Source organism: Alosa pseudoharengus, unplaced genomic scaffold, assembly GCF_046254945.1.
Source record: "Alosa pseudoharengus isolate Yale_2024_CS ecotype anadromous, Long Island Sound unplaced genomic scaffold, YU_APseudo_1.1 YU_APseudo_1.1_scf_14, whole genome shotgun sequence".
Classification (NCBI taxonomy): domain Eukaryota; kingdom Metazoa; phylum Chordata; class Actinopteri; order Clupeiformes; family Clupeidae; genus Alosa; species Alosa pseudoharengus.
This window is the reverse complement of record NW_027468609.1, coordinates 5,369,211-5,394,632: the sequence shown is the minus strand read 5'-3', so window position 1 is coordinate 5,394,632 and position 25,422 is coordinate 5,369,211. Positions and strand designations below refer to the sequence as shown.

Here is a 25,422-nt window from a genome sequence, read left to right as displayed (position 1 = left end):
TGTGCATAGGTACTACTCAGTCTCAGAGGCTGTCTGAGTCGATGCAAGCCTGGGCCCCTAGTTGTTTTGTGACAGTGAAGTGTTTGATGGGGTTCATTCCACATAGGTATGATTTAAGAAACAGATGGTATCTCCACAAGTACAGGTCACAGCTCTCAGCCAACAACATATGAAGAATTGCTGTCAGAGCACTCGGTGATATATTTCAAGAAAACAAGCAAATGCTCTTTTCAGTATCAGATTTAGACTTTGAGTCAAACTGTAGCCTTCCATGCAACTTCTTCAGTCAAGATTTCCATTTAGTTGTATGTGGTTTATTATAGGTTATTACATAATACAGATCTCATAGTACAGGAGGAACATAAACAGAAGGAATAAAAGTGAACCGTGAGACATGAAAAAAAATTAATAGAGAAGCTGATAATAGCTGGTAATTTCATTTTATTTAGCTTGTACTATTGTATTCCATCCGTCCTCGTCTAATGTCCTCCCCAGGAAGCAGTTGGCAGCTGACTGCAGATCAGATCTGGTCCTCCAGAGTCTCCTCATGGTCCAATTCAGGGCCAAACCCCAGATCTGTTCTGAAGTCAGCTGCAACCTGGGAGTCCTGTGGAATTCTACAGCTGCTCTTCAGCCTGGATGTCTCTCCAGCTTTGTCTATCTAGTCCTCCGCCCTCTACTCCTCCGGCCGGTGGTAGAGGTAGCTGTCGGCGCCCCCCGTGTCGTAGCCGTGGTCGGTGGCCCCGCCGTCCTCCGGGCAGTGGATTCCCAGGGTCCTCTGGAGCTTCTCCTCCTGCTGCCGTAGCTCCATGGAGTCCACCAGGTCATGGATGTTAGCCAGCGACCACATGGGAGAGGGGAACCAGGCCTTCACATCGCTGTCCTTGCCCACCACCACCATGCTGAAGTAGTCCTTGTTAATCTTCAGCTGGTCCCGGAGGCCGTTCACCACGTCTTGAGACAGAGGCTCTTTCTCAGTCTGGCTTTTTCCTGCCCAGGAAGAGGAATGTGGTAAATGCTGAGAGCACAGTCTTAACCTCAACTTCTCTTATCACACATGCATGTGTTGAAAATAGCAGTTTGAACAAATCTCCGATTTACATAAAGCTATATAAATTAGTCCTGACATGAATTACAGAAGTGCACATATTCTGGTATCTTACCATTGAGTGGAAACAACTCCACTGTTCCAGAAGCGGTTTGTCCTGACCCAATTAATTTCAGCATGGCAAAATGGCGGATACCTGCAGGTACATAACAAGGAGCTCATGTGTTGCTATGCAACATGAAGTATTCTGATCTTTATAAGGTCACTAGGCAGCAACTATTCTGAATTAACATTGAACTATATAAATGACAGTAATTGACCACAAATGAATGCTCTTACTAAAAAGTCAAAATGGTGCTGCTGCTCAAAGGTACAATAAGCATGTTGAGTTGTCCTGCATAATGCTGCTGCTCAAAGGTACAATAAGCATGTTGAGTTGTCCTGCATAATGAGTGACACTGGGACACTCTTGTCTTCTCATGGGTCTCGCAATTAGTACTGACCTACATGAATACCAATAGATCCAATATATCTAAAAATTTTCTTGCTGAAAGACAAAATGGTATTGCTGCTCAAAAGTACACTATGCATGTTGTGTCCTTAATAAGTGGCTCACCCATGGGACACTCCTGTCCCCTCATGGCCAGCAGCTGCTGCTGATATGAGTAGTCATCCTCAGATGGAGCAGAGATGATCAGGAGCCTTCGCTTAGACATGAACCTGGAGATAGATTAATAATAATAATAATAATAATATAATAATAAGCTTTATTTGTATAGCACCTTTCATACACAGAATGCAGCTCAAAGTGCTTTACATTTGGAGCATGTAACACAATAACAGTCAGTCAGTCATTATCAATCACTTTCACTTTTCTTCATTGCTGTGGCCGTTTATGATCCAATCAGCAACATATCAGAAATACTATTATACTACTATGGACATATAAAGGCTTTGCTGACAAATGCCTAGGCTAACAAATGCTTAGGCCCCGTCCAAGCAGCCAGCCTTAGCTTGAAAATTAGCCTAGAAGATTGACATACATAGTGTCAAAGGCTCAGTGAAACAATGCTTTGTGCGTTTGCTTGTGGCCACATTGGCTCACTGCAAGCATTTCACTCCTGATGAGCCTTTAACTCCACAGTAGGTTGACATACACCAAAGGAAAGGGAAGTAAAGCACCTATAAGTTCTGCATGTCAGCCGTCAACATGTATTTGTCTCACAGGAAAAATGTGGAAAAATGTTCACTCCAAAGCAGCTGTATTTTTCCAGGACATCTGTGCATGTACTGTAAACCAATGGGGTCATGGGAGTGGCTGTGCAGTGGAGTGGATGTGTTTGTGCTCTCTGTGCACAAGATGTAATTTCTGTCTGAAAAAATTACTTGACTGTGGCCTTTCACTGCATACTCAGGCATTCGGGACACACTCAATTAAACAGACGTGAAAGAAAAGCGAAGTGCAGGAAATTTCATGCAGTGCATCGAGTTGTCAACTCAACTTGTTAAATGGTATCTAACAGTATATAAAACTGGGCCAAAATATCTCTATGTTAGGTTTTAAAGACAGTGTGTTTACATTCAGTAAATTCTATATTTTAGCTTAAAAAGGTATGACAGAAAAACATACAACATTGCTGTGCTGCATTTAAATGTATCTCTTATTACAGAGGTACTACAGGACCCACTTCCACAATTCACTGGGCCAGGTGTGGGGTGGCCTGTGGTGGAGGATGGTTAGGTGGTTACCTGAGTAGGGAGTTCTGGGCTGCGCTGGAGCCAGAGCAGGTGGATGGGGCCCCTCTCTCCTGCTCCTTCTCAGGCTGTCTGGAGGGGAAGGTGTCTATGAGCTGGCTGAGGTCCGCTGCAGCTGCTGGTTTCTTAAAAGACCTCTGCAGCAACGTGAAACAACATTTTATTTCATACAATATGCATTAAAAGATACTTGCATAGATTAGCTATTAGTGATATTGTATGTTTCTTTGATATGTTCCAATGAAATATACAGAAATATGATAGTCCCTGTACAGGCATGACTGAATGGTTAAATAGTGTGATGTAGCTTGACCTTACCTTAGGTTTTAAATCATAGTCTGTGACCACCATCGAGAATTCTTTTGTAGTTACTCCATACTCTTTCAGCATCTGAGCAATCAAATCAGGATCTGCCATCCTATCAGGTTGAGCCTCTAAAGGGGTTTCAGAATCTGAAACATAATACAGTGTTGTTTATGTCACACCAATCACACCACAATTACAGACATGTTTCTGAGAGAAAACATGTGCTCACCTCAGTTCCCAAATAAACAGTCAATCATGCTCAGTTTGTATGTGCATAATAGTGCTGCGCAAGCTACATAAAAAGCAGACGATCACATAACACATTCCACATGAGGGCTCAGATATATTACCCAACTGATAGTGTTGGAGGTTCAGTATGGCGTTTGACTCTGATCCCAGTATGGAGAGCATGGAGACCTTCCTCATAGCTAGGGCACACTGATGCTGCTCGTTTAGCTCCTTCTGTTTTTCATAAGGGGCCTCCACATTACTGGGGGCTGAGATGATCTGAGAAGAAAAGGAACACAGAATTTATTCCAGAAACTGTTTTGCCATATTTATCAGATATCCACTGACCTATATTGTACTAAATGCTAAATAACAATGTTTGTACTACCTTTTACTACTAATGAATTTGACAGGTATTAACACATTATCTTATATTATAAATGAAGAGGCAACTAATGCTAAGAGTGATCTATACAGTGTTGAATCCTCACCATTAACCTCCTTTTCCCCTGGAATTTCTGTAGGAAGTCTTTGAGGATTCCTCCCTCTGTCTGATGTGCATCTTTTCCTGATCTCTTCCCCCCTCTCTTCCCCTTCTTTTTTCTGTCCTTCTTTCCTTTCCTTTTCTTTTTGGATTTGGACTCCTCGTTCTTCTGATCCCCTGCTGTTTGGTCACTGGTTTTACCCCCATCTTTCGCTTCCTCCACATCTGTGGCGGCTTCATGCTTGCTCCCTTTTCGCTTTCCGTTCCTACTCCCAGTTCCTCTCTGGTTGTCTTTGGCATCACTAGTGTATGGCAGCGGGGAATCGGCTCCTTTTGGCTCGGCTGGTGCTTGGCGGATGACATACCTGGAGTGCCCATTGAGTATGTCCTGGATTTTACTCCGCAGAGCCACCTTCTTGTCGACGGGCTTGCGTTGGTTGGCGTTGACCGTCGCAACATTACCTTGCCTCTGGGGACTGAAGACTCTCCTTCTGACAGCGGTCGGCTTCTTCGCCACCAGCCTCTTCTTGATGATCTTGCACTTCTCAGTGGAGGCCTTCCGGGCCACCTTCTCCAGCTTCCGCGCCGGCAGCTGGTCGATCACCTCTAGGATGGCCGCAACTCGGACGGGATAGGGGAAACGCTCGCCCACCTTGAGATTCTTCTTGAGGATGAGCATGGAGAAGGTCTGGTCCTCGATCTGCAGGTAGTGGAGCAGTTTGGTCACCATGTCCGAGTCTAAGCTCTCCTCCGTGACGTCCCCCTGTGTGCTGATTCGCCGTAGTTTGCCTTCCATCATGGCGTTCTGGATGATGGTGACGACGAGGGTGTTCCTCTCAGCCAGGCGGCAGTTGAGCCCCTCTGGCTCCATGTCCTGGATTTGCTTCTCCATCATGAGAAGGTAGTTGTCCGTGTGGGAGGGGGCCGTGATCACCCACAGGCGGTGCTTTCCGGCAAACTCGGCCAGGAAGTCCAGCTCCGGGGCCAATCCACCGTTCCTTTCTCCAGATCGGTCCACCCTAGGGTTCACCTGGTGGAAAGATCCGGAAGATCCAGAAGAGCCATCCCTCGAGTTGGACCTCCTGCCCTTTAATGCTTCAGAGTCAGCCAGCACTGTGCTGTGTATCCAGAATGCAATCAAAGCCAGGAGGAGATACACCCCAGGCATCCTCGCAGGTGTAATCACGCTGTCAATCAAACTATATGAGTCCGCTGAGAGGCTGAGGCTGTGCCGTGGCTAAGGACTCATCAGGATATTGAGAGCAGGCAGGAGGATCGAACACTTGCACCCTCTGGTTCACATTAGAGCCTCTCTTTGTTACAGGAAACTCCTGGAATTTTTCTCAGCTTCAAAGCCTCCAAATGTGCAGCTCCTGCCTGCGAGCCTCAGTGAGAGTGTAGGGCTGCGCACCACCGTTACAAATGGGGAATAGGAGAGGGGATGGCTGAAACCCGACCCCCTCCTCTCCCAAAACCTTCCCCACAACCAAATACTTGTGGGATGTGTTTCCCTGAGGGCTCTGATGTCCTACACATGATAAACAAATGTGTACAAGTGTATTTTAGGTGTATTGAAATGTGACATGAATGATACATGAATGCATTGGAAAGTTTCAGTAGCAAAGAGCAGAGTGAACATAGAGTGAATATAGACATCATAATTTGAAAGCGCAGTTGCAGCCTGGTCATTTTATGACCTACAGTAAGCCTATAGATAAACATGCCTAGATAACATAAACGGTATCTGAAGACGCAGAGGTTATCAGATTATGTGTTAAATGTCAGACAGTGTCGTGATGTTAAGTTAATGTGTTACAAAAGACAACTTGATGATTATTTGCACACATTTTCTATGAGGAAGTGTTAAGAGAAAACTATTTTGTGACTTGTGGCAACGTGGTTAAAATGACATAAAATGTGACCTGTAGTAGCCCCAGCTCTCCCTAAATGGATCTGTATACGACAACCACAGATGTGGAGCTCATACAAAAGGTAAAAACAACAACTGCAAGCACATGCTGAGCAGTTGCACCACACATGTGACTTTTTGTCACAAGGTTGAAAGAGATGCAATGAACAGCAAGTCTGATGGTTGTTAATAGCCACATGGACAACACATCCCACAAAAGGAAACAATTGTGTTGAATGCCCACGCCAGTGAACAAATGAACAACACATTCAACGTCTACAAAAGAACACACATCAAAAGAAACACTAATCACCAGGAACAAAGTTGTTCTGCAAGACCCAAGTGTTCGATCAACTTATTAACGCAAATAATTATGGGTTTGTGTTGTTCTGGAGCAATTATTTTGTCAGGCCCCTCACACAGCATTGAGTAGTTTAAAAAGAGCTTTAAAAGTTTACCGACATCCACACACAACGCTCTCTCTCCCAAAATAACAAAATAGCTTCCAGAGCAGGGGCAGAGCAACAGAATGATCCACAGTTTGTCTGTGGTGCACAGTTTGTCTGTGGTGGGGGGGCCATACCCCACAACACATGTCGTGCATGGTGCCAGAAAGATCATCTCATACTGTAGTTCCCTGTTCAGGTTTGGTCAATCAACCATGTAATCACGGCGAAGATTGTCAGCCATCAAGTGTTCATGATCTGAGACACTGGATTTGAAAAGGTTTGTGCATGGCTGCACCTCATCACACACAGACAAAACAGTTCTAATGCTCTGATATGTCGATTGTACCCTTGTGGGTGGTGACAGTGACATTCTATTTTGCATATTTGAACATAGATGAAAACATTTTTTGTGTGGAACAAAATGAATGATTCTACAAAAAATGCACAATGGAGCTGAGAGGTTCAAGGTTGCAGGTGTCATTTTGTGAGAAGAGTAGGCTACAAGTTTCCGCATGAAAAAGCAGTTATTCAGCAGAGCAAGATTCAGCATGCCTAAAAAATGAGAGCTAAAGATCTTTGAGATACAACATAACATATGGGATATTAACAAACCTGTCACAAGAAAGCACAATCCTTTTTGGAGCAGAAAATGGAGTATTTTGCAAGAAAATGGCTACAGAAAACACAGTTCTACAGCTGTTTCTTTTTACATCATTTGCTCTCATCCTAATGTGCTGCATTCCTCTGCTGCCTGATCAAAAGCCCTGAATGATCACCACCAGCCACGACATGAAACAGACAACAAGCAACAAAGGTTCCACCAAAAGGATTACAAATGTTTGAAATTAAAACCTGGGAACAATGTATGTACCAATGTTAGCACATATAAATAAAAATACATACAATAAACTCAGCTTTGAGCAACACACCACTGACATACAAAAACACAGTCAACAGAGACTCTGCCATCCGCAAGCTCAGATCACTTTCTGTTGCCCCCTGTCACCTGCTCCTTCTGTACAAAAGCATAGTCCAGCCCATCCTCCTCTACTGCCTTCCCTGCTTTTTCAACATGCTAACTGCTGCCAACAGAAACAGACTCACACGCATCACTCATACCGCAGCCAAAGCAATAGGCCTCCCCACCCCTAATCTATCAGATCTCAACAGTAAATTCACCAAGAACAGAGCACAGACCATCGCTCATGACCCCACCCACCCCCTCAATCCCTTCTTCATTCTGCTTCCATCAAGACGCAGATACAGGGCTATGGGGTGGAAGCGAGTACGCTTTGGGAAAAGCTTTGTGCCCTCTGCAATAGCAGCACTGAACAACACACAGCGGTGATGGATCACTGTGCCGCCCTCATTCCTCTGTAATGCCAACTGGTGATGGTTTTTCTGTTGTATCTGTGTAATGTGATGTATATGTGCTGTATATGTGCTGTTGTGATATATGTGCTGTATATGTGCTGTTAACATCTATGTGGGTGGGGTATGTGGTAACAGGGTGGTGGGTGAAGAACCGTAACTGTGTGTACTATGTATTTCATGTCTGTGAGGCTTGTATGGTATGTGAAAACAAATTTCCTATGTAAGGACAAATAAACTAACTAACTAACTAACATAAAAAATGAATACAAACACACACTATTATATTGCAATATTATGTATGTCTCACAGATACATGCACATACCCACACACCTGCATATTTACACACCTGTGCTGCATGGTTATTGTAGCGTCCATACTTGCTGGTGTACAGGGCTACAACTTGCAAAATAATGTAGGCCTGTTGCCTCCATGGATGTACCTGTTTTACCCTCTTATAAACAAATGCTACTAAATACTATCACCTGCTGGACAAGTACATGCATGACATTATTGGAGCTTTCATTAGACACATATCATTTGCCCTATATTACCATGGACAAACGTTATTTTGGAGGTTCGATTTGAACCCCTTTCCCTCTCAAGAATGGGCTGCATCAATACAACATAAATAATGGTCTCTAAAATAAGCTGCATATTTGAGGAATAAACAACACACATTTTAAAATTAATGAAAATTACGCTAAAATATGTTAAATGTGATACACTAAGCTGTAATCAAAACGACCTGTGACAAAAAAACATAATCATGTCTTGTTCATTTGAAATTGTTTTATTCAAAAAGTGCTTTAACCACTTGTAACATAAGAATGTAATAATTGCAAACACACCAAAGAAATTCATTATTCATGAAAGTCATTGATAAATAGCCAAAATACATCGTGGAATCTTTCCTGCTCTGGCAACTAAATATGATCCAATAAAATGTGCCGGAGAAGTCTATATCAATTTCTTCCGGGTGGTGGGTTTGACTTCACACTGCTCGCTCAAACCAGTCACTAAGGTCAGTCGCTTTTTCTTAAAAGTGAACTTTTGTCATTCAAAGCATTTCAATTACATGCCTAATGGTATGTGTATGCTTATGCACAGATCGTTTTTGCATTCTGTCGCTTTGTGCACATTATTGTTAGATTTGGCTAGCTAGCTAGCAAGTAAGCTATTGTAGAATTGCATTGGCAGCTGCAATGAAAAAGAAAGTGTCCGTGCCCGCCCTCAATCCAAGAACAGACGGTGCCTTAGCAGGAAAGCCATAGCTTAGCTTGCTAACGTTTTCTGTCGGCCCGTGATCAACGACAAAGCTGAAATCACTTCTGTTATTATATACCTTTAGAATTGCGATGACCTGCCAACACTCTTGTTCACAGCTAACGTTAAAGCAGTCTGTTGTGTTATGCTACTGCATGGCCTGCTTTTTGCATCACAGAAAGTTAACAGTGTCTTTCTTTGCATGCGTTTTTAGCGATTTCAGGAGGATTTTGTCAACCATATAATATCAATGACTTGGCACGTAGCTTTATGGCATACGTCTAACGTATAAAAACCTCAACGTTATAACGTTAACTTCACCACTTTAACAGGATGCACCAGCTAGCGCACAACTGTTGACTTCGTCCCTTATAATTTAATGATCGGAAAATTGAATGAATGACTCATGATGGGGGTTAGGATTTTTGATCTGTATGTTGTCTGCTAGACTGCCTACTGTTTAACTGTTTAAAATAAAACAATTGCAAAATAATATATATATTTTTTGTTTTGTAATAAAAACATTTCCTTGACTCGTGCTGACGTGGTGTCATCTGGAAGTTTGCCACAAGTGTCTGTAAGCGGCAATTTGCTGTGATTCCTCTCCAAAACAAGTGAAGGCCTGCGCGTTTTCTTGCTTGGATGTGTTTATGTTTAAACGGTGTGTTTTAGGTCGTTAAAACTGATATTTTTTTTGTGTTCATAATTAGCCTACTCCTCAATTCCTAGACACGCGTTAGAATTAGTGTCGATCAACACAGTAACCTCTATGAGCTGTCCTACGCCAGAACAATCCAGTTGTGTAGTTCAGTTTCCTCTGGAACTGGTTTTTTATCTCTTTAAACGGGCTTTTCAGAGATGCCCGACCTAAACAAATAGCAAAAAGCTGCGAAATGGTGGTCATGTCCTTGACCGCAGTGTCCTGTCTTGCTGTTTTGGGCAAAATTCCTGAATGATAAACTGGCCTAGGGCAGTGTTTCTATACCAAGCAACTTGCTGTATGCTAAACTCGGATGGTGACCTGTTGCATGAAATGACCGTGCGTGAGTCCATTGAGCATGAGGAGGTTGATGGCAAGGACGCAGGCCCACTTGGACATGAGGGTGTGTGTGTGTGTGTGTGTTTGCTATATGTGGAAGCGAATATATAGCATATTGCATGTATAGCTGTCACCTGGCAGAGGTCCAGTGTTTTTTTAGTCTCTAAAGGCATGCTGGGAGAGGTCAGGAGCCACTCTCTTTCCCTTCCTGCCCTCCACCTCTCCAAACTCATCCCCAGCCCTCCCCTTTGTGCAGGAGGAGGTCGGACTCGGCTGCTCAGCTCCTCCTCGTGTGCGTGATGGCGAGCCTTCTTCGTGTGGTGGCCACCAGCTGCTCTGCTCCGCTCCTCAGCGGGGTCGTCTCCGCCAAGCTTCCGGCCGTCAGGAACGTGCGGACCCCCTTCCTGCGCTTCTTCAGGACACACCAGGCTCTATTGCGTGCAGACAGTCCAGGTAACAAACGCGCAGGTTAAGGCTGTCTGTCTGTGCAAACTTACCTGTAGATCTCGCATTATTCGACTGCGTGTTCTACCTGACAGAAGCTACATAGTAAAGTACCGCTGTTAAGTCCACAGAAATGGATTTTGAATATGTAACAGGTGGCAGGAGTTCACCTTGTACAGTAATGCTATATGATTGTGGTGACATTGAGTGCTGGAATAAGTCAGCCATTGTCTTTAATGCATCGTTCTTTGGTAACAGACACAAGCCTGAGTAACTTTGTCATCTTGTGGTTGTAGAGCCACCAATTCCATCTTTCTGCATCTCTAGTTAAAGCTATTCAAGCATTTCTAATGCATTGCTTGTAGTGAAACATTTTCTATCTATGCCCTCCCTACTGGCAATATGGGATGTACCCTTGTCACCTCAAGGATGAAGTTTTTTTTTCCCACCTTTGTCCGTCAGTTTTTAATGTACATTCCTAACCAAGGTCACCCTTGTTCCACTCCTGCACACACACACCCACCCCACCACCCCCACCCATTGTCCTGTAGGTGGAGTTTATTGTACCTGCCTTAGAGGCGAGGGTTGTTTTTTGGACGCGAATGAATGAAGTGCCTCCACTACTCTGCTAACATTACAGTTAGGCAGGCAGACAAGCCGGCAGACAGACGGTGTGAGTGAGTTGGAGGCTGGCCATTAATGGCTCGAAGCCTTGTAGCTGCACAGACGTGAAACCTGCAGCTGTGCCCAGCTATTTTTGGCTCTGTATCAGCTGAGAAGAGGCCAGCAGGGTGGCATAGATCTGTGGTTGTTGGGGGTGGGGGGTGGGGGGGGGTTTGTGAGTGGGCAGATGGGAATTGACCCTTGTCTGCTGTGTCAGGGGGGGGGGGAGCTGGCTGAACCAAACATCAAGGTTAGCAGCTCCAGAGATCTGCTGTCATACGTGTCATCCTCTTGTCATGATTCATTCCATGAAGGTTCTTTGTCAGGCTGGGATTCCTGAGGGGAGAAGTAGAAAAGGAAAAAAAAGTGTATTGTGTTTCAATAACAAGAGGGTTTATGCAGCTTTGTTGTTGCATCGCATCGCCACCCCAGCTGTTTTCTTTTGTTTTGAGTAGAAACAAGATTGGTTAATGCCATTGCCTTTAGCAGAGTGCACTCGTGTTGCAATTACTTGACGAGAAAGCGCTGGCACAGGCAGAGTTGTTTGCTGAAAGTTTTCCTCTGGAGCATATACTTAGCCCAAATACTTCTCTAACCACTGTGGGACTGAGTGAATTTAACCCCCTTCTTTTTATCTGGTCTCATACTATTGTGTGGTGCTAGGAACTGTTAGTGTAAGTCCTCTTCACATGGAATTGTGAGCGGACAAATCCCTCTGTTAGTCAGATACTGTTTGTGATGCATACCCTGATGATGGTGTTATCTTTAGGTCCAAGTGCCAACAGTGGAAATTTCCACAGGAAATTGCCCTGACAGGGAGTTTAATGGGGACAAGGCTCAGAAGGCCTCGTCCAAATGAGTTTATGGATCAGGCACTCTGCATTATTGCAAAGGTCTTTTGGCAAGAAAGCTGTGCTTAGTATAAACTATCTAGTTGAATCCACCATTCTTCAGCATGGAATGTTAACCAATCGTGACCTTAGTTTTTGCCTATGTGGCACTTGCCGTAGTTGTGTAGTTTATAGTTGTGTAGTTGTGCAGGCCTTATTAGCTCAACAATGTGTGTGCTGGAGTGGCAATGGGTGATCTTTAATTGTGCTTTCAGAGCACTACTACATGACCACTGTCATTCAAACTATTATGGTGATTTTAAGTAGGAGTAGATGCTTTAAAATGTCCTATTGCAATATAGTACTTAGTTCACTGTAAGGCTGCCAGCAATATGTTTGCCTCATGCCATTATATTGCTATGCAATAAAATATGATACCAGGTGTATGCAAGAGATGGAGAGGTTACATCTGTGCCAACTTGTGACCCTTTAGGGAAATGTATTGTTTTATGACTCAGAATGGATAAAGGAGAATCAAGGTCTATAACAAGAGACACTTTTAGCCTAAAGGGTACTGATTGAAAAAACATGCAGAAGACAAGATGATATTTAACATTAGTCAGAACACACTGATAACATTCCATTTTTTGGACATGCACTGTATATCACAAAGATGCCTATCCGTGTCCATGTCAGAGTAACTGGCCTACTCCATATACGCATGGAGGTGCTCAGCCCTCTGTGATGTTTTTTCACAGGTATTCCTTACAAACAAGTGACCGTTGGCGTGCCCAAGGAGGTCTTCCAGAATGAACGGCGAGTCGCCATCTCTCCCGCTGGCGTGCAGGCCCTGGTCAAGCAGGGCTTCAACGTGGTGGTGGAATCTGGTGCCGGAGACTCCGCCAAGTTTCCGGACGACATGTACACCCAGGCTGGTGCCACCATCAAGGATGCCAAGGAGGTCTTTGCCTCCGACATGCTGCTGAAGGTGGGTTTGATACACGGTGCGAGTGCGAGGAGAGATTAGATTAGATTAGATTCAATTTCATTGAAGGCATCAGTTATTTTCATGATCTGTCTTAAAATCCAGTCATAAAATTAAAATGTCAGTTTCAAGGTATGTATAACAGCTATAGTTATAACATTCACATGTTCATAGGAATGTACTATCCACAATATCCGCACATGAGACACTGTAAGCAGTACAAGGTCAGACGACTGCAGGGTCATTATGTTGCATAATCTGTATGCATAATGATGTGAAGACCAATGCAGTCTCTAGTTTAAAAAAGGGTCCTGACAAATGTACAAATGCCTACAATAGTAAACTGTAAGGCATCACTTTATACTGGTTCAGTAAATGGCTGTTAAACATCTCTCTTTCTCTTGCTCTTTCTCTTTCCCCCCTTTTCCTCTCTTTTGCTCCACATCTCCTTCCCTGCGCCCTATAGGTTCGTGCCCCCATGCTGAATCCGGCGCTAGATGCCCACGAGATTGACCTGATGAAGGACGGAGCTACGCTGGTCAGTTTCATCTACCCGGCCCAGAACCCGGAGCTCATGGGCCTGCTGTCCCAGAAGAAGGCCACCGTTCTGGCAATGGACCAGGTCCCCCGTGTCACTATAGCCCAAGGCTTTGATGCCCTCAGCTCAATGGCAAACATTGCTGGGTGAGGATTTGTCTTTGCCAATTGCTAAATAGCAAAACTGTGACTAATCTTAAGCACTACTAATCACATTTTTTTCAATTACATTACAAAAAAAAAAAGTGTTATTTGATGGGCTAGACTTTCCATACAGTTTATGCTTTAAGTGCTGTGTGAAACAGCATTTCTTAAACTGGAGTGTTAGTCAGCTATAAGCTGTCCTTTGGATGTTTTAGGTGAGGGAATGCTTAAAGTCTGTTGTGCAGGGAAAGGTGGCCCCCCAAACCAGAAACATCTGTATACATTCAGCTCCGTGACTCAGCAAGTTTGGCCCGGACTCCATCTTTAGCCACCATCTTAAGTGAATCGGGCCACAAAAATCTCTATGAAGGCTCAAGGCATTTTACATTTTTATTATTTTAAGCACCCCGCTTTTTAACATAAAGACCTGAAGGGAAATTACTTGTCTGCTACTGCTTGTGCGTGCGTGCGTGTGCGTGCGTGTGTGTGTGTGTGTGTGGTGTGTAAACAGGCCTGATATTTCTAGCCAGTGTTGGTTTGCATCAGTACTGCCCCATCCACAGACAGTGTTGATTTATGAGTTTATGCGTCTTTGTTTTGGCAGATACAAATCTGTGGTACTGGCAGCAAACAACTTTGGACGCTTCTTCACTGGCCAGATCACTGCTGCTGGGAAGGTTCCACCAGCGAAGGTACAACGCTGTGTGTGGTCTGGACACACCAGGCCTGGAGTACTGTCTGTCTAGTATACAATGTGTTAACCCTGTGATGTGGCCTGTTTCAAGCAGACGACATATGCCCTTTTTTAAATCCTCTATTGAGATTGAGAGCTAACAAAGCGGACTGCTGCTCAATAGGTCTAAAATCATTCAATTTAAAGCCTTCAGATGTTCAGCATGTTTCAGTTGCAGAACTGAATCAAGACCCCAGTCCTCCTTCTCCTATCTAATAAAGTTTGGCCTAACAGCATTGCACTCTGGGTAGTGTCCATACACATCTTATGCTCACTCTTCCTGCAGCACATCCTGATCTACTGTGTTTCATCTAATCAGTAGCAGCCCTGCTGCTGTTCTGTGTGTGTTGAACAGCCCTGCTGCTGTTCCGTGTGTGTTGATCTTGGCGGATGTTGTACCGTGACAGGTGCTGATTATTGGCGGAGGCGTGGCGGGATTGGCAGCCGCTGGCACTGCCAGGTCTATGGGCGCCATCGTCCGAGGCTTTGACACCAGGTAAAGAAGAATCTGTGGTAAAATGGGATGTTTGTGTCGTTGCGAATGAGTGGACCCAAAACAACAAATTAAACCCACAGCCACTCACAGTTGCGGAAGTTTGAGATTGAGGAAAGGGGGCAGACGAAGTTGAGGAAGTATGGAGATGACCTGACATGACTGCTCGACTCCATTCATATTTGATTACACTGAAACAGTACTGCACTGTTTGACTTTTCTAGACAGAAAAGTATGTGGGACTAAATGTTTTGGTGAGATCCCAAATGGCACTGACTGTCACTTTCGCTTCTCCCGGCTTTCTTCAATTTGGATAGAAATGTCTTGCCACCGCCTCAGCTGGAACACGCTCAATTTCCTAGCGGTTTCTCTGCGACCAGGGAACGCTGATAAAACATTCCCGAGATCCCCCACCACATCACAAGGGTCACCATGTCCCTCAACACGCTGTCAGACTCGTGTCCTTAAAGTCGATGCTCCAGAAGGGTGGCGGCGAGGATCAGAGAAGAAAAGCTCATTTCTATTCAGCGCAACAAGAGCGAGGCGTAATTAAGACCAGACGCGGTGGCGCTCTCCGTCCCACGCGGCCCCTGGGCTCTCCTTATTGCTTGCGTAACTTCGGATTAGCGATTTTTTTTAATTTTTTTTTGTGGGGAGAAATGGGGATCCTTATTTGCCCTAATTTGCCACTCAGTATTTTGGCTAATGAGATAATCCTCCTTTAATGTAAATAAGAGCGTGGGGATCACTGGGCCAGACTGATGGATGGACTTGTTGATCCTGTTGTCTCTCAGGGGTCCAGGAGATTATCGGGTCCAATATCTAGCTTTGGCCAATAGGTGGCAGCATTGCACTGGCTATTACAAGGCAGATTTCAGCATGTCAGCATGTCTTCAGTTTGCCTTTTCCTTTTCAATTAGTAAAGCCAACTTTCAAATTTACACTGGTAATATTAGTCAACTGGATTCTACTGTTCTTTTTACTTTTTAAATGCCTCTCTGCTCTTTCTTTTATGTGACCGGTTTGGCTCAGCAAACAAAATATGTTGAATGCCCTCAGGAGCCCTCATTCACTGCCAAGCCAAGTTTTGTCAAATACTACAAATACTATGCATGACTCCTAGTAGTTGACCTTGTATGATGCCTGGCATTGCTTATTTGACCTGCTGCCCCCTTGCGTGTGGTATTTCCTGCTCTGTCCGCTGAGGTGATTGCCCCCTCTTGCTCAGAACTGCCCCAGTAGGGCAGCAGGGCAAATAGGTTTCCATTTCCCCTTTGCCAGCTGTTTATTGATCATATGTGAGTTTCAAAACGGGTGATGAACTAAAAGCACTGAGTGTACCAGTAAGCACAATAGGCTATTTGGTCCTCCATTTTGGACATTTCTGAGTTATTTTGACCACTTATCCTTGAGATGCATGAAACCTCTCGGAGTAAAAAAACAAGCTGTTGTGGTTTTTCAGAGCGGCTGCCCTGGAGCAGTTCAAGTCGCTGGGAGCCGAGCCCCTAGAGGTGACGGACGTCAAGGAGTCCGGTGAAGGCCAAGGGGGCTACGCCAAGGAGATGTCTAAGGAGTTCATCGAGGCCGAGATGAAGTTGTTTGCCAAACAGGCGTTGGATGTGGACATAATCATCAGCACTGCCCTCATTCCTGGTATGTATATATGTGTATATATAGTTTCATATCACAATGGAAATGTTATTGCTATCAGAAGAAAAAAGACTAAGGAAAAATACCTTATTTCTGTCTATTCATGCACAGCCCACATGCAGATATTGCTGCTACTGTTACATTTGTCCTTTTACATGCTGTGTGCCTACAGTATACCTCTATGCCTCTAAACGCTGTGTAGTGTGATGTGTGCCTGCCTCTATGCCTCTAAACGCTGTGTAGTGTGATGTGTGCCTATGCCTCTAAACGCTGTGTAGTGTGATGTGTGCCTATGCCTCTAAACGCTGTGTAGTGTGCTGTGTGCCTATGCCTCTATGCGTGCTGATGCCTTGATTGAAATGAGACCTGTTTTCTGCCCTAATTCTATATCTCCATGTTTGCTGTTCATATCCTAATTGGATTGCTTATTATAGTCTACTGGTTGGACTGTTCAGTTTCTCCACGTGTGTTTAAGTTTCTGTTTAACTAATACATTTCCTTTGGACAAGCCCTTTTGAATCTTGGAAGAGACTTTTCCATTTACATCGGGATTGAGCAGTGTTCTGTGTTGGAGTCAGTAAAATATTTGCCTAGTTATACTTGCCCTGCATGAGTTGTCGATATTGACAAGCAGCTGTAACGTTATAGCGTGTCAACCTCGACAACCCAACAGTATTCTAATGTTAGCTTAGGGATACAACTTCTTACATGCTTGCACATAACTTAATTGAAGAGTTTTGTCTCGAACACATTAGTGTATGTAGAGTTTTTGTGTAGAAGATGTCCCTATCCTATACCCCCGAGAATGCTTCTGATGCTTGTCCATATCTGCCATCTCCATATGAATCCCTTTGCCTTAAATGGTGAGTGCATAGAACATCACTGTATGGGGAAGGTCAGTGTTGATATTGTGGCGGGCCAGCGTATGGGAGCACTGGCCGTGTTCCCTTTTGTCTTATTTCCACTAGTCTGTTTTGACGTTTCTTAGCAATGCCACATTGCTAACAGGGACCATCTGTATTGGGACTTTTTTCGTCTTCTCTCCACATTGCCATCCACTGCTCGAGCAGTTTGAGGCACCAAAGGATCTCCAGAGTGCCTTCCTCCAACCACTCAAGTTCACGTCTCCTGTTTTCTCTCTCTCTCCCTTTTCCTCTGTACATTTTGCCCCAGGGCCCGTAGTAAAACTCCTGTTAGTGCTGAGCTGCTTTGTATTAAAACAGGATCTGATGGCTGCTGCAGTTAAGGCCCCTGATGTGGTCTCCTGATATTAGCTGTATCATTACCAGCCTCAGACAGATAAGATGGATGCCCTGTGGTGCTCTAGTTGAGTGAGACGGAGAGAGAAACATGGGAAATGAAGGGAAATTGTGCAACAAGTCACATTTGTTGAACAGTGCTCATTGTAGATGAGCGGAGTCAATGGAGAGGATGGAGGAATGATTACATCTCCTTATCTGTGGCAGGAGCTCTAGAAAAACAGCATAGGGCTTCACATTAAACTTCAGATGTGTAAAGTATACACACCTCTTAATGCCTTTTGCAGTCAGGCATCTAGCAGATGCTGTTTATCCCCCATAATTTCAGATGGGTTTTGGCACAACCTCTCCCTACTATTGACCTGCTCACCCCAGCAGCACCAGTAGAGTACATATCTTAGTTTAGCATGCATACACAACGTATACACAACATACATGCTCGTGATCATTAAATTAATGTTACTCTGCTCCTTGGAACTTGGTAAGGTCTTGTTAAGGCCATGCACCATTGGTTCAGTTAGGAAAAATTACAAAATCTAACAGTAAGTTCATGAAGTTCATCTTTGCTTGGCGAGGTTCATTCCCTTTTCTGCCAGTTTATTTTCAAATTAGATTGATGTTAACCACACCACTAATGTGAATCCAGTCAGCAACCCAAAGACAAATTGAAATTGTACACTTTCTGGCCCCCAGTGCGGTATTTGTTTACACTTAAGAGATTTTATTTTAAGTAAATTTGTATTTGTTATGTTGCGATCTGATGGATAAGCCCTCATCCAGCGTGGCACTGGAAACCTGGCCACCTGTTTGAGTGCAGCTGACGCGCACTTGGCCCTGGGACTTGTCAGCCGTTTCCATCAGGGAATTGTTTACCTGCCAGCTTGTGAAGAGCGAGGTCACGGCCGTGTGTGTGTGTGTGTGTGTGTGTGTCTCTCTCTATGAGGTCGGCAGCTGAACGAGACTGGTTTGTAGCAGATGGAGAGAGGTCCAGGACACACACTGGTTCCCACTCACCCCAGCTTGTTTCGGCACTACTGTTTCTTGTTAATGCCGGTTCCTCTGACCTTGACTATGTGTCTGTTCTTACTGATGTTCGTCTGATGTTGTCAAACAAACGTGCGCACCAGATTGCAGATGATTGCTTTATTTTAGATGAACTATGAAGAAGAATAAGTAGAAAAGGAAAATATGGTACTCCGTGTGAACTTATGACATTTATTGCGTTAGTATTTTCCTGAATGTGCATGTAGTAATTACAACTATTGTTATAAGTATTATTATTTATAGTAGTAGCAATTTTATGTGCAATGATGAAGGGATTTCAATGGAAAAGGAACCTTTTTTTTTATTTCTAACTTCAACCAGAGAGTATCATTGTATAATTGTTTTGTGTGTATGTACTAATCCCAGTAGACGTCCACAAAAGGCTTTTTGACATTTGACCCATGCATTGCCATGGCGCTGTGTCCCCAGGTCGCAAGGCACCCATCCTGATCACAAAGGACATGGTGGAGAGCATGAAGGACGGCTCTGTGGTGGTGGACCTGGCTGCCGAGGCCGGGGGCAACTTCGAGACCACCGTCCCCGGAGAGCTGACCGTCCACAAAGTGAGTGGCTGCTGCCCCCTGGCTGAGGGGAGGACTCTCCTCTCTCTCCTGAATAGCATGTTGGTTCATTCAAGTCAAGTCAAGTTTATTTATATAGCGCATTTCATACACAGAGGTCATTCAATGTGCTTTACATAAACAAAACCAAACAATAATAACAAATAAAAGCATAGAAGGGCAATATAGTCAAAGAATAGTTAAAAGGTAAATATTATAATAAAAAGAAAACATAAAACACAAGGTAAAATCATTTAAAAATAAAGAATAATTAATAAGCAAAAACAAAGGCAAAAGTAGTAAAAAAGTAATAAAAGACAAGGTAGAATAATTATCAAGGCAGATTCAGAATTTGTAACTTTGCGCAGTTAGCAGAAAGCATCTGAAAGCATTCAGGTGGTGAGAAAGAAGTAACACCATATATGTTTCACCAGGATTTTATAAAGCTATTTTTATGTAACTGAAAAAGTTCTCAACATTTCTCAAAAAGTTCTTTCACTTGTAGCACAGCAGATTAAATGAACCAGGATATGATGTAGTTGCGTGGCAAAGCCACAAACAGGAAGTTTAGCAGGCAGACTCCATGCTCATCAATGAGTCCTTTCTATCCCCATTAGGGTGTGGTCCATGTGGGCTACACAGATCTTCCCAGCCGCCTGCCCACCCAGTCCAGCACCCTGTACTCCAATAACATCACCAAACTCCTCCGCGCCATCAGTCCCGACAAAGACAACTTCTACTTGGATGTCAAGGAGCAGTTTGACTACGGAACAATGGACCACGTCATCCGTGGTTCCATCGTCATGCAGGTTAGTGCTTGATATTATGGCACAGTCTCCTGCTCTAGAAATCCCATCCTTTCAGAATTAGAAAGATTGATTTACCAAATGCCTTTTTGTTCTAATAGAGAATTTCAAGTTGGTCAGATCAACGAAAATTGTTATTGTACCTTGTTCCTGTTGTTTTTGTACCTTCCCTTTAAGAGTCTGTATTGTGGTTTAAAGCTGGTATTACGGTTGTATTGCTGTATTACGGGTTAATGGCTAAATCCATGTGAAATGCTGTGGTGGCATCCCTCCTCAGCCACCATCCCCCCCCCCCCTTACACTCATCTGGATGGGTAGCCTGCATGCTGGACCATGGCAGTGGGTGTTGCATTCTTTTGAGCCTGTGCTCGACATCTGGTCTCCTCTCCTCTCTCCCCATGCATGTGCAGGATGGAAAAGTGCTTTTCCCAGCACCTCAGCCCAACAACGTGCCCGTGGCGGCCCCACCCAAGCCCAAGTCCATCCAGGAGCTGGAGGCCGAGAAGGCTGCCACCGTCTCCCCCTTCACAGCCAAACTCACCACCGTTGGCGCCTACTCTGGAGGTGAAGAGCCGCCCTCCTGCCCTTTTGTACCCTGTCTTCCTCGTCTCTTCTCATTTGATTGGTCTTAACCCCATTCTTACCCCTTTTAAGGTGACCCTCTTATTTTTGTGATTGCATTCTTCGGATGGAATTGAAAGCTCCAGTTTGAGTTTTTGCTCAGAAGGCATGGACCTTGCAGGATCTTTGCCAGTTTACCTTGTTTTTTGTTGTTGTTTTTTTTCAATCTTAAAATTATAGCATCTACTCCTCCAATCCTATAGTAAGCTGATTGGTGCTGATGGGGGATGGGGGGTTCTACCAGCTTAATTTCATTCTTGACTACCACATAGTTTTTTGATGAAAGCCTTGCTCTTACGGTCTAGATTTAAGAGGCACCAGTCTAAACCAATCAAACATCGCTTATGAAAACCCTAAACCCGGGATATGTGTGAACACAAATCCCATGTGGGGCCTTTTGCAACACATTGCATACAGGACATGTTCACCTCAAAAGTGCCAGTGGCCAGGGCTTGTGCTTACATTACCATTGCCTCGCCTTGTAAGTTTTTCCTTAAGCCAAGGGGGGGTTGCGTTGGCACTGATGAAGCAGAGAAACATTTGTCTCATTAGGCAGAAACAGTGCTGTTTAGTTTGTCATGGCCTTTTTTTGGGGTGGTCTCGGGGCTCTGACCTGGGTTAATAGGCCAGTCACTGGCTTTAACGTCTGCCATTAATGTTTTCTTTTATGCGATGAATGAAATGTGGCTCTCCAGGTCCCTGCTCCAGCTATCTCCCTCTTTTCCTGCTCTGCAATCATGTGTTTTTATTTTCCTGCCTCCTCCTAGTGCTCCAGTCTCTATTAAACTTAAAAGCCTTGTAGAGAAAAATACGCACAAATGAATTCTATTGGTTACAGACATCGCAGGAGTGTGTGTGTGTGTGTGTGTGTGTTAGAGGCAGCTCTGGCCTTAGATCAAAGCGCACACTTCACTCATCCAGACAAGCCGCAAATGCACCACGCACATAAATAAACACCCTGGGATAAACAAACATGCAAATTCATCTTCCTGCCCTTTCATGCTTTTTGTTTTTGTTTTTTGGGCATATCTGTCTGAGAAGGTACCGACCGAACGGCGTCCCTCCTTCACCCCCCCCCCCAACCCCACCAACCACCTCATCAGACGCCTATCTGTGTGACCAGTGCCGAAGCCCTTTGAAAATCAGAATTGGTCACCTAATTGGCGCGCCGCCTAGTATCCACCCCTTCCCCCCCTCGCCCCCATTCCCACCCCCACGGCCTCCTCTCCTCCTGCTCGGAATGCCAGGAAACTGGGAATAATAAAAGAGAGGGTGGTGGTGGTGGTGGCGGGGCGTGGGGGTGGAGTGGGATGTTTTAACCCCAACCCCCCAGCTGGCTCTGCCTGTAATGGGCTGAGGAGGGTCCCCCCCCATCCCCCCCCCCCCCCACATGCCACGAAGCCCGCACTCTCTCTCCCTGGCCTTCACTTCGTGGCGGTTGAGGTTGCCGCCGGAGGGAGGGAGGGTTTAGTGGGGTGGGCCTCTCACAAGTCGGGCCTCTGCGGTTCTCACCTGGGCTACCGTCTGTTTCGCACCTCCATGTTGACCCCTCACCTCCGGCTGCTTTTATGGGTGGCCTTTGTAGCACGCAGGAGAGTTGGAGCCAAGTTCAAAGATGGCCGCGCCTAAAGACTGATGGCTTTTAATCAGCAGTGGCGGTGACTGCAGAGGGAGAGGGAACTGACGACTTCATCAGTAATTGTCTGGGCCTTTTTTTTTTTTTTTTTTTAATCCACTTCAGCTTCTGTTTGTGGTTCACGTAAAGTTTTCCAAACAGGGAGTTTGTTACATGTTTAGAATGCACCTTTATAGGTCAAATGTCTGTTCATCCCCCCTGTTTGACTGATGGGTAAACAATTTAAACAAATTGCACTGGGAGACACTTTGTTTTAATTTGTTTGTTTGTACGTGTGTGTTTTTCAGGACTGGGAACTCTACTTGGCCTTGGCCTTTGCGCCCCCAATGCTGCCTTCACACAGATCGTGACCACCTTCGGCCTGGCAGGAATTGTGGGATACCACACGGTTTGGGGCGTCACCCCAGCTCTGCACTCCCCTCTCATGTCGGTCACTAACGCCATCTCTGGTAAGCATCGCCACACGTGACCCAGCTCACTACAGCGCACAAACAAAACTCTTGTGCGCTTCCTCCTCTGTCCACAGCTGGATCATGGTCGTCTCCTGTAACGGAAGATGGTTTTCCGTAGTCAAGAAAATCCGTTCTCCAAGTTGAACTGTTTATGGATTTGAGGGCGGCTCCTTCGCTTATTTGGTTTTATTTTTCTCCTCCAATCTACGGTGCCAGGTTAAATAAGGGAAACCTCCCAAATCCCGTTGGTGATGGCTTGGCATTAATGGAACTATAAATAGCAAGTAATGTGTTAAATCAAGGAGAACCTCATTACCACACACACACACACACACACACACACACACACACACACACTCCTGCTGTGTTGAGTTTAATCCTCTCTGGTCGGCCACCCCTGGTGCAGGAACCTGCCGTCTTCATTAGTTTGGTTTGTGTGGTGTGGCTTCCAGGCGGCTCCCCCTCATGTGGTTGAGGATGTCTCCCACAGCCCAAGGAGAAGGACTGGGTTGGGGTAGGTGGTTGGAGGGGTGAGGTCCTTGCTTCCTTCTGCTTCTAGCTCGCGCCCCCTTTTCCCTTCCCCAGCACGATGCGGGTCCAGGAAAGGTTTAATCGTCTTTTAACAAGTCTGCGGTGGTCCACATTAAAGGCCTGTTCATGTTGGCTGCATTGTAAACGTTTCGAGTGAGACTACAAGGGGCATCCACTAGCAACGACAATTAGCTCAAAGGACCTCCTGCGCACTTCCTGACTGAAGGCTTTAGTGCTCCTTAGGATCCCTGCTCCTAGTCATTCGTTCATCCTTCTTTCTGTCCTTTTTTTTCTCCAATACCTGACTCTTCCAATGCTTTTTTTTTTCTTTTGCTTTGTAATTCTTTTTCGCACACAGCGTTGGAAACACTGTGGGCACTGGAATTCTCTGGGCCCGCAAGCCAAGCGTAATAAAGCACAAATCAACGTGAATGAGACGTTAGGCCACTTATTAGGAATTTCTTACTCTGAAGAGAAGGGGAGAAAGTCGGCAAGCGATGGCGAACGGGGGGAAAAAAAACAAATGACAGCCTTACAAAAGCGTCGAGTTTCTTTTGATGTTGCGTTTCGTCCTGGGTGATGGTGACTGGCTGAGTCCCTTTAATCTACCTGAAACCAGTGAAATCACGACCCACCGGTCATGCCACATAAAAACTGCTGGGAGGGAGAGGTCAAGAGTGTGTCTGAGTTGTTGAATGGATGACTTCTTTGTGATTCTCCTAGTTCTAGTGGAGGAGAGGGAAGGTTTTTAGTCAGCGGCATTGGTGTCTGGTAGGACATGTCCCCTTTCACCTTGGATTCACCTTGGATTCACTTCAGATACAAGGATCCTGTTCTTCCATGACTCAGTCGGGGCTTTTGCTTCGCACGACTTGAACTTTTTAACTCGGTTGATTTGTCATAGTCATAGTCATAGTCAAGTTTATTTATATAGTACAATTTAAAACAACCTGTGGTTGACCAAAGTGCTTAAAAATAAATAAATAAATGAATGAATAATAGAAGACAAAATGAATAAAGACACAAAAAAAGCACAACAGGAAAATAAAACTAAAAAAATATGTACATATATATAGCCTACATACGGTAATTACATTCCACACTTCATTTAAAAGCCATTGATAGCATTATGTTCTTTTAGCTTGGCTTTAAAGCACCAATAGTTGGTGTGGATCTAATGTGAAAAGGCAGGTTGTTCCACAACTTGGGCCCAGCTACTGAAAAAGCACGGTCACCTTTATTTTTTAGACGACTCTGAGGTACTGAGAGCAGTAGTTTATCTGAGGACCTCAGAGTTCTGGGAGGGCAGTGAAAGTGTACAAGCTCACTTAGGTATTGGGGAGCTTGCCCATTTAAAGCTTTAAAGACTTTACTTTCTTTAAAAAGAAGAATTTTGTAATCTACTCTAAATTTCACTGGTAACCATTGCAGGGATTTAAAAACTGTGTGGTTACCCTTCAGACACTCACCTTGATTTTTCACTTGTCATATTTGTCACAAATCCCAAGCTTTCATGAACAGTGGAAAGAGGTTTAGCATCCTCCCATTGGCATAAGTGTGGATTGTACGTGTTCGTGATGAGGTGTGTGTGTGTGTGCGTGCGTGTGTGTCAAGCAGGCACATGTGTGTGTCAGTCAATTGTGCGTGCGTAGTTTTACAGTTAGTCTGCTGCATTTCCTGTAGCGCTGGAGGTAGCGTGAGCGAGAGTTTCTCTTGCTTCTTGTCTGCGATCAATTGCTGCGCTGGAATTCCAGAGAGAAGGGGGGGAAGGGGGGTTAAAATGCTCTGCAGCAGTTACACACATCATTGACTCGCTTTGGCAACCCTACAGGTTTACTTTAATTCAGTGGCATTGCGTTGGAAGTCATTAAGTTGTTCTCATTTAGTTTACTGTTCAGTTGATTCCGTTTATTGTCCTGGGTTTTTTTACCTTTTGTAGGACATTCTCGGAGTTTGTTATTGTTTTTTTAGGTTTGTTTCTACCCTTGTCTAATTTCACCCCTGTAAATTATACCCCGAGTAGTTAGAAGCACACAAAAGAATGTTCTACAGGCTGTTCATGTTAAATATATAATTTCATGCAAAGCATATGCCTGTTTGGATGTTATGTCATCTTACATGATGGTTTTGAAAAGCAGGAATGTTTACAACGGGTTTGTGGGACCTCATTCATAACCA

General features: G+C 44.6%; 2 protein-coding genes across 2 annotated transcripts in view; one reads left to right on the top strand and one right to left on the bottom strand.

The window, feature by feature from the left end:
* Window positions 1-292: 292 nt before the first annotated feature.
* On the bottom strand, window positions 293-5,379 carry ccdc80l2 (coiled-coil domain containing 80 like 2). Its single transcript, XM_076283159.1, has 7 exons — window positions 3,829-5,379; window positions 3,460-3,616; window positions 3,122-3,255; window positions 2,798-2,940; window positions 1,665-1,768; window positions 1,164-1,244; window positions 293-990 (listed from the first exon to the last, which is right to left on the bottom strand). Exons 1-7 carry the CDS (start codon window positions 4,987-4,989, stop codon window positions 677-679), a joined length of 2,094 nt encoding a protein of 697 aa, XP_076139274.1. The 5' UTR covers window positions 4,990-5,379; the 3' UTR covers window positions 293-676.
* A 3,148-nt stretch (window positions 5,380-8,527) lies between these two features.
* The window catches only part of nnt (nicotinamide nucleotide transhydrogenase), a 39,813-nt gene continuing 22,918 nt past the window's right edge, over window positions 8,528-25,422 (top strand). The window contains exons 1-11 of the mRNA XM_076283534.1: window positions 8,528-8,575; window positions 10,113-10,309; window positions 12,552-12,781; window positions 13,245-13,462; window positions 14,064-14,151; window positions 14,600-14,688; window positions 16,148-16,338; window positions 19,068-19,201; window positions 19,816-20,007; window positions 20,415-20,568; window positions 22,549-22,710. Coding sequence (XP_076139649.1) covers window positions 10,156-10,309; window positions 12,552-12,781; window positions 13,245-13,462; window positions 14,064-14,151; window positions 14,600-14,688; window positions 16,148-16,338; window positions 19,068-19,201; window positions 19,816-20,007; window positions 20,415-20,568; window positions 22,549-22,710 — 1,612 coding nt within the window. The 5' untranslated portion in view covers window positions 8,528-8,575; window positions 10,113-10,155. The remainder of the gene's footprint in view (window positions 8,576-10,112; window positions 10,310-12,551; window positions 12,782-13,244; window positions 13,463-14,063; window positions 14,152-14,599; window positions 14,689-16,147; window positions 16,339-19,067; window positions 19,202-19,815; window positions 20,008-20,414; window positions 20,569-22,548; window positions 22,711-25,422) is intronic.